This window comes from Silene latifolia, chromosome 4 (genome assembly GCF_048544455.1).
Source record: "Silene latifolia isolate original U9 population chromosome 4, ASM4854445v1, whole genome shotgun sequence".
Lineage (NCBI taxonomy): Eukaryota > Viridiplantae > Streptophyta > Magnoliopsida > Caryophyllales > Caryophyllaceae > Silene > Silene latifolia.
The window spans coordinates 58,293,656-58,302,638 of NC_133529.1; the positions used below are offsets into that span (position 1 = coordinate 58,293,656).

An 8,983-nucleotide genomic window follows, 5' to 3' on the forward strand; every position below is an offset into this window, starting at 1 on the left:
TAATTACGAATTAACATCTTAATTCGTTCAAGCTAACATTATATACATTAATTAAATATAACAGTTTATATTCAATTTACGAATTGACAGTTAATTCGTCTCAGCTGGTATTATTTAATTATATGAAATAATCGTCTCATCATCACATTGACTAACTGTTTAGTCAAATACATGGACTAACCTTTTAGTCAGTCATCAATGTGATTATATTTTCATACAATCACATCTCTCATACACATCCTTTAGGTGTGACTTTTAGGGACCAGTTGATCACCGCCATCAGTATGATAATAACGTCAAACTTCTAGCAAGCCAACCGTTATTAAGTAAACGTTAATCAACTGATAAAATACAAAGTATATCCTTGTGAACCTATAAGAGATTTATATACGTTATCACACTAACTGTGGAGGACACAAGCTCCAACAAGGATGACCCTTCTTCTTGTCTAGGCAAGAGAGGGAATTCCGCAATCCTACAGTATTTTCTAACACCATAGGGACTTGGCTCTTGACAAAAGCATTTAGCAATTGTGGACAAAGGTTACCTAGTTTAACACAACTTGGAGGTGGCTTGTTTGTATCCTCTTGGATTTAGTAACTAGGAGAACCAATATTATCATGGAGTGTGTGCCCTTGAATTTCTTCCTTTGGTGATTTCCACCACTTAGATGAGGAAAGTGGCTATTCTTTTTGTAGATGCATCCCTTACTTTTTTTTATGTGCTTAAATGTTGAGATGCATCGTCATTTTGGCAAGCCCCACCTTGCCTTGTAAGAAGGCATCTTACCTCATAGATGTCTTGTTGTGAGTTGAAGGGGCGGAGTGAGACCCGCTAATTCTCTCACATCGGCTAGTAGTATTAATAAAGGTCATAGTTTTAGTCACCTCTTTACTCGGCACGAGCAAAGGTTCAGTTTGGGGATATTTGATGTGACTCATATTTGCACACATTTAGTCCCCGAACTAACCTCGTTCCTATGCTTTCTTGCATGCATTAGGGTTGTTTCTTATCTTTAGCTTCTTACTTTGCATATTCTTTGAGGTTTTGTGTCCTTGGTCGGAGAGGAATGCTAACCTTACATAAATGGAGCAAAATGGAGCTAAATGTATCGCAAATAACGAACAAGCAACAAGGAGGAGACCAATAATAAAGGCCTAGGTCAATAAAACAAGTATTTGGGCAATGATGATGGATCCCCAAGGCTCCTCAAACGATCCCCATAGATCATGAAGCAGCCAATTGAAAAAGAAGCCAAACTGGCCTATGAGACGGGCATCCCTAGCTCAGCCTGAGCATCCTGATGATCAAGACGAGCGTCCCAAAGACACAGCCCGAGTATCCCACAAGCAGGACGGGCGAATTTCCTTACAACATGGGCGTCCGACAGGGTTAGGCCGAGCGGCTCCTTAGGGACTTGCAAGGCGTTAATATTCATCCTAGGGACTTAATCGTCATTTAAGCCCTTAGTTACCCTAATACTTGTACTTAGTATAAATACCCCCATTATATTAGGAGATTAATCATCAATTCTTAATCAATCTTTAGTAGGGTTTTAGTAGAGTTAATTACCAATTTAATCAAGTTGTATTAAACAATTCAATCTTAATCAAATCTTAATCTTTCCCTAATCATTCAAGTGTTCTTAGATTTAGTTGGGTAATTTGAAGACTATTTGTGTTTATTGGAGAATTGACAACTCTTCACCATTCATCAAGTTTTCTTCTATTATTCTTTGCTTATTATTTGGATCATCCTAAGTTGGTATAATTCCTTTTATCCTTTGCTTAATTATTGTTTATTGTTTTACTCATCCATCATGTTTAGCTTTGTTAATATGATTGACACCCTTATTAGCATGTTTTCCAAGATCATGAGTGAGTAGTCTCCTAACTAGGGTTAATGGGGGATTAGGGTAATTACTCATAGGGTAGATCATAACTTAATAAGTTCATATAATTGCTTGTTTGTTGTAGTTTCAACTTATGCACATGTTATGCTTGATGAAATGCTTGATTGACAACTTAGCATGAATCTCTTATCCATTCAACAAGACTTGTAAGACATAAACCAACTCAAGGCTTGTTAGACCATGCATATAGTTGAATAGGAAGAAATTAAGTCGACTTGTAGGTGTTGTAAAGTCTTGACGGACTCGGCTCCGAGACCCAAACCTTCCTAGGAATTGTAAGATATAAACTAACTCGATTACACTACAACAATAATTTGCTTGCATCTATGAAACTTGTTTATATGATCTCACCATGATTCCTTTATGAACCCATGACACCCTAGTGCCTTAGTTAATTGTTTACAAACCTTGTTTACTTGCTTTGATTTGCTTTCATTTGTTTACATTTCATTTGTTAAGTAGTTTAGATTGCAAACCACAAACTCAACCCAAATTGTGACACCCTAAGACATAACTCTCTACAACCGATAAATCAATACAATACCCGTCCCTTTGGATCCAACATTTACTTGCCACTATACTAAGAGTAGTTAGTTGAGATTATAGAAATTGTTTTGATTGGTAAGCTTAGACGACAATGTTTGAACCAAATCAGTGCGTAGAGGCTTGCCAGCTATCGGTGGTTGAATGGTCGACTGCGGGAAATAGCCTGAAACATCAGGCATATTTAAAGATATTATCCGGTAATAACTTCCAACCAGGTTGACATTGATAGTTTTGGCTAGGGAGCAACGAACTCCAACATGCTGGGAGTCCTAAACGAACTCCGTGGGGGCTAAATCATCTAAGCGAGGCTCCCTGGAAAACCTTTTAGGGAGAGCACTACATCGGGATCATGAATGATGTTGGGAGGATCTTTGAAAGACCTATGTGACGTCCATTAGAATATCGGCACTCGCTTGGGAGTTAGAAACTTCCCAGGATTCGCAGGGGATATGAGTTGCCGCTCGTTACCATGTCATCGACGCGATTAAAGCCCTTGGACGTGACGGGTCAGCATTTGTTGGGAAGAACCCAGTACTCAGTTAGAGTGCATTTTTCTTCTCAAGATTATCTGCATGGTTAGTGACCACACAAATCCGCAGTCGCATAGATAAGCATGTAGCACGCAAGCATATAACTGTTTAGGTATTTTTACCCAAGTCGATTAATTAGGGTCAATGTAGTCTATATTCGTTGGTTTGATGTATGTTCGTTCGTATGTGAATAAATAAAGATAAAGTGCGTAATGTAAGTTGACACGTAAGATTTTGGTGACGCGAAAAATCCAATGTGGGAACAACCGTGGGAGGGACGGTACCCTGCCAAGTATTGCACTATATGAATAGGAGGATGATTACAATAGCAATGTTATACTAATCTCGCAGGAGCTAGGTATCAGGCCTGCAAGATCTCAGGTGAGCGTATACTTGAGGATAATGTGTTGTGGAATTTGATGTGAATGCGTAAGTGCGGATGTCTTGAATTGTGTGTTGAATGAATGACTTCTTGATTTGCTTCCTTGGCTCTTTATAGGGTAAGAACCCTAGAGATGTCCTACCTCAAATATGGAAAGGTAATATAATTTCCATAAGGACTCTTTCCAAAACCCGGACTCTCTTGCCAATTCTCCTTGATCTCCCTAACTTCTCCCTAACTTCTCCCTGACGCTTTTTTCCTTAATGCGGACGCTTCCTATGATGGGCTCCTAATCTTCCTTAAGCCCGTTCCCTTTTTCTCCAACCGCGGGCTTCCTTCCTCCTTATCACTTCTTTCATAGTCTTTATTTTATTAAGTGGGCCTTCTTTATTATGATATTTTTAGCCCAAACAGTTTGCCCCAAATTTCTTGTGAAGTACGCTTTCAAGTATCGAGCAAGGAATTTTACGTAACCAAATGCCAAAAAACCCTACGCCGTCTTTTTTACTCCTTCCCATGCAAGCCGCCCTTCTCCTCTTTTCTCGCACCCAACTCCCTCTCTCCTCTGTATAACCCCAACGTCCATCTTCCACTCTCATTAATCATTTCAAATAATTTCAAAAAACTCTTCTCTCTTAAACCCTAAACCTTCCTTCTCCTTCATTCCTCGCCGACTTCACTGTTCCCCTTCCCCGTTTCCATCATCAGGTAATCCATCTTCTCTTCTTCTTTTAATCTTTATTTTCTCTCTCCACCATGGGCAAAACTCGTCAATCTTCCACATCTTCTGATCGTAATCTCGACCCCACTTTCCTTTCTCGGGGGCTTTTTAAGCACCCCCACGACTGTGATTCTGCTTTAACGTCGGCCGACATCCCCACGATCAAGAATATGCTTGGTCTTGCTGATGCGTATGGCGGGACGATTAATAAACGACCTGATGCGAATATCGACCCCATGAAAGAGGTTGTGCTCAATTTAGAGGACCAAGCAAAACCACGCCCAAGTAATGCATATTCGCGCACAAAAATTGGATGGGCTCAAATAAAAGATAGGAAATATGTGCGATTAAAGCTCAAGACCCACGAGAATCTTGAAACCGTGTGGGAACAAGAGGAATGCCGTGTGGGAACAAGAGAAAAGAGAGGACAGTGGCGGCACCAAGGGGAGAGGAATTCCTACTTAGTTTTTTGCATTTTCAACCTAGTTTGAATAAAAGTTGACAAAAAGGTCTAGGTTGTAAGTTCTATGTATTCATTCATCCTAGAACTTACAAACTAGCATTAAATGCTTGCTTGGAGGCCAAGGCTTTTGTCCTATATAAGGACCTAGCCTCCTCATTTGTAAATCATCCAAGTTGAAGAAAAAAAACCTTTTAGAGAGAGAAACTTGTTGTTTCAATCTTTTCAAAGAGTCGATGATTTCGAGTCTTGCCTTGAACTAAGGACGTGCTCCGCAGTTTAAGTCGAATTACTTGACGCGTTTTCGAGTAATTCCCTATTGTTATCGCTATAGGTCTAGTGATAGCAAATATCCCATTGGGTCGATTTGTTCACAAGAAATCGAAACAAATATCCATTCATTCTTGCACAACATAAACATAAAACAAAACAAAAAAGACTTCCGCTTCGCCATTATCACGCCAAGTGACACGATATGGTCGGGTTGCACCTAGTGCATTCGGATCTTTCGCCTCACTTGAATCCACAATAAAGTCTTCCGCTCCGTATACGCTTCAAGTGGTATCAGAGCTTCGGCTCTTGATCACCCCAAAAAAATCAAGACGGTCCTAAGGAGGTCCCAATCAGTTAGTGGTTGAATATCCAACGCGATTGGTATTCAAAGGTTAGACTCAACGAGGTAGTTGAGGTTTAATCGATTGGATCTTGAAGGCACGGATTGAACAAAAAAAAAAAAAAAAAAAAAAAAAAAAAAACACTGTTCACGGTACTGTTCACCATCAAAAAAAAAGGGGGAAATTTCGAAACTTCAAACCACAAACATCAAAAATGAATTTCGACGATCCCAACTTTCTTAAGAGTCTCCAAAAGGCCTTAAAGAATTTGCAAGAAGCCGATTCCAAATGGCAGCCTAGACGAGAACGAGTCATTGACGAGTTCAACGTAAGTGAACTACCCGAGTTCACAGGAGGCACGGATCCCGAGGAATACCTCGAATGGGAACGGAAAATCGAACGAATGTTTGATTTCAAAGTTTTGGATGACGCGAAACGCTGCAAGTATGCTATTCGAAGACTTAGTGGAGGGGCTTTACTATGGTACGAGAGTTTGAAAGTAAGGCGTGCTCGCGCTGGAAAAAAGAAATTATCATCTTGGGATTCTCTTAAACGCAAATTGCGCAAAAAATATGTTCCAGCAACTTATACGCTTGCGACTTATCGTAAGATCGCCAATCTCAACCAAGGGAGGCTTCGTGTCTCTGAATACATCGACGAGTTTGATAATCTCACTCTGATGAGAGAAGTGGGAGAGAGTGAAGAATTAAAGATGGTTGAAGCACAAGGAAAAGCTATATTGCCAACAATTTACGGTGAGAGTAGTCGGAATTGGAGGAACAAGGAAGGATCGGAAGGGAGTCCGGCGAGTAATGTTGGTGAACCCAAGTCGGCTGCCACCCCTAGTTCCACGGCAAGAACGCCCGCTTCTAAGGAAACCAGTCTCTCCAAAGTACGATGTCTAAAGTGTCCGGGGTTTAGGCACTATCAAAGCGCGTGTCCAAATGAACGATTGAATACCTTGAGAGACGCTGTTGCTTATCGGGATGAGTTGTTTGATGAGGAGGAACGATTGGGTGATGTGTTCACTTTCGAAGAAAGAGAAAAGGACGAGATTATAGAGCCAATGAGTGACGATGATCAAATTAAAGATGTGATTGAAGACGACATATTTGCCAACTTGGATGAACCTCATGCGGGAGGTACTTCTTTATTTGATCCAAATCTACCAATTGTTTTTGATGAAGAATTGGAAGAAGTTTATGACGAAACTCACATGGAAGAAAGTGATCATACAAGTTATGACGATGCAACTCAAAACAACCCTAATCTTGTGCCAATCTCGGATGAGGAAATCAAGGATGTTTTCTCCAAGGAACTACCCGCTGGTTTACCACCTATTCGAGGGATTGAACACCAAATCGATCTCCTACCCAGAGCTCCCTTACCAAACAAGGCCGCCTATAAATGCAATCCAATGGAGACAAAGGAATTGCAAATCGAGGAATTGATGGAACGAGGTTATGTGAGCGAGGGCATAAGTCCATGTGTTGTCCCTACTCTACTTGTCCCAAAGAAGGATGGGACATGGCGATTGTGCGTTGATAGTCGAGCCATGAACAATATAACTATCAAGTATCGTTTTCCTACCCCAAGGCTTGACGACATACTTCATGGGTTACATGGATCCAAAACATTTTCTAAAATCTACTTGAGGAGTGGTTATCACCAGATGCGAATGAGAGAAAGGGATAAGTGGAAAACCGCGTTCAAGACTAGGCATGGGTTATACGAGTGGACCGTCATGGCATTCGGATTAACCAATGCTCCGAGTACTTTTATGCGACTCATGAACGAGGTACTCAAACCTTTCTTGAGCATATTTGTTGTCGTCTATTTGGATGACATTTTGGGGTACAGTCGAACTGAGGAAGGACATTTCATACACATTCGAGAGGTGTTCGACATACTTCGAGGGCAGAAACTCTATGAAAAGAAGGAGAAGTGGTCGTTGTGGGTCGAGAGTGTCATCTTTCTCGACTATATGGTATCTAAAGACAGGGTTCCGGTGGAACCAATCAAAATTGAAGCAATCAAGGCATGGCCTACTCCTAAGACCACCACAGAGGTCCGATCATTTCATGGACTCGCATCATTCTATCGGAGGTTCATTTGGGACTTTAGTATCATCACTAGTCCTATCACCGAGTGTACGAAAAGGGGAACCTTCATATGGACCCCGGCTGCTCAAGGGACGTTCGAGACGATTATTCAAAAACTTTACGAGGCATCTTTATTGGCACTCCCAGATTTCACTCAACCATTCGAGATAGAATGTGACGCAAGCGGTGTTGGAATTGGAACCGTACTAATACAAGGAAAATGACCCATCGCTTATTTCTCCGAGAAATTGAATGGAGCCAGGCTCAATTACTCGACGTACGACAAAGAATTTTATGCTATCGTGAGAGCTCTTCAACATTAGAGTCACTACCTTTGGCCGAGTCATTTCATCCTGCACTCGGACCACGAATCACTGAAGCACATCAATGGACAACAAAAGTTAAACCCACGGCATGCCAAGTGGGTGGAGCTCCTACAATACTTTCACTTTTCATCAAAGTATAAACGTGGCCAGAGTAATGTGGTGGCCGATGCTCTCTCACGATGGTACTCATTATTGAACGTGCTCGATGTCCGATTACTTGGATTTGAGGCATTGAAGGGTTACTACGAGCATGATCCCGACTTTGGAGAAACCTTCGAGATTTGCAAGTCTAGAAATCATGATGAGTTCATTATTCCATATGGTTTCCTCTTCAAAGGTAATAAACTTTATGTTCCAAAACTTCCAACTCGGGAACTCCTTATTCGAGAAGCTCATGAAGGTGGACTTGGAGGACATTTCGGGGTAAAGAAAACTGTAGATATTCTCAAAGAGCATTTTCATTGGCCCCAACTGCAAAGAGTCATATGGTGGGAACCATATCAAGTCAAAGAACCGTATCAATCACCAATTGACAAATACATTGATGAGAAGCTACATGGTGGGAACTCTAATTTCTTATTGAGGTCAATTTTCATGGAAGCTTATGATGATCTTGTTGTTTCAAGCAACCACTATTTGGATGTTGGTAGAATTGTGCATAAAAGGTGGTGGGAAGGAAATCACAAGAAAGTAAAGCGCAAGCAAAGATGGCACAAAATGGTTTTGACTTACAATAATCATTACAATTTCAAATCACTGGAGATGGATAAACATGAAGACTACATTGAAGATGATGAGTTGAAGAAGAGATCAACGGGGTGCGCAAATTGCTTCATGTTCTTAATCAAGTTTGAATCTAACTTCCAGATTTGTTTTGATCCCGGCGGCATCAAATATGATTCGACTATGTGCTCGGGTTTGTTTGGGTTTATAATATTCATCTTTGATCCCTAAGCATATCGAGGCAAAGAATTGAGGACAATTCTTTTTTAAGGGAGAGAATTTGATGCGTATGGCGGGACGATTAATAAACGACCTGATGCGAATATCGACCCCATGAAAGAGGTTGTGCTCAATTTAGAGGACCATGCAAAACCACGCGCAAGTAATGCATATTCGCGCACAAAAATTGGATGGGTTCAAATAAAAGATAGGAAATATGTGCGATTAAAGCTCAAGACCCGCGAGAACCTTGAAACCGTGTGGGAACAAGAGGAATGTCGTGTGGGAACAAGAGAAAAGAGAGGAAAGTGGCGGCACCAAGGGGAGAGGAATTCCTACTTAGTTTTTTGCATTTTCAACCTAGTTTGAATAAAAGTTGACAAAAAGGTCTAGGTTGTAAGTTCTATGTATTCATTCATCCTAGAACTTACAAACTAGCATTAAATGC

The 8,983-nt window shown here is 40.8% G+C and overlaps 1 protein-coding gene across 1 annotated transcript; it reads left to right on the forward strand.

Moving 5' to 3' along the window:
• The first annotated feature begins 5,379 nt into the window (after window positions 1-5,379).
• On the forward strand, window positions 5,380-8,547 carry LOC141651548 (uncharacterized). The gene is made up of 3 exons (XM_074459253.1): window positions 5,380-6,307; window positions 6,353-7,470; window positions 7,744-8,547. Exons 1-3 carry the CDS (start codon window positions 5,380-5,382, stop codon window positions 8,545-8,547), a joined length of 2,850 nt encoding a protein of 949 aa, XP_074315354.1.
• The last annotated feature ends 436 nt before the right edge of the window (window positions 8,548-8,983 follow it).

Excerpts from the sequence above, each read along its gene's own strand:
- LOC141651548 (XM_074459253.1), top strand. The coding sequence starts at position 5,380 with ATGAATTTCGACGATCCCAACTTTCTTAAGAGTCTCCAAAAGGCCTTA. Across the intron at positions 6,308-6,352 it reads GGATGAACCTCATGCGGGAG|AATTGGAAGAAGTTTATGAC; the intron begins GTACTTCTTTAT and ends TTTTTGATGAAG. Across the intron at positions 7,471-7,743 it reads GCGGTGTTGGAATTGGAACC|AGTAATGTGGTGGCCGATGC; the intron begins GTACTAATACAA and ends AAACGTGGCCAG.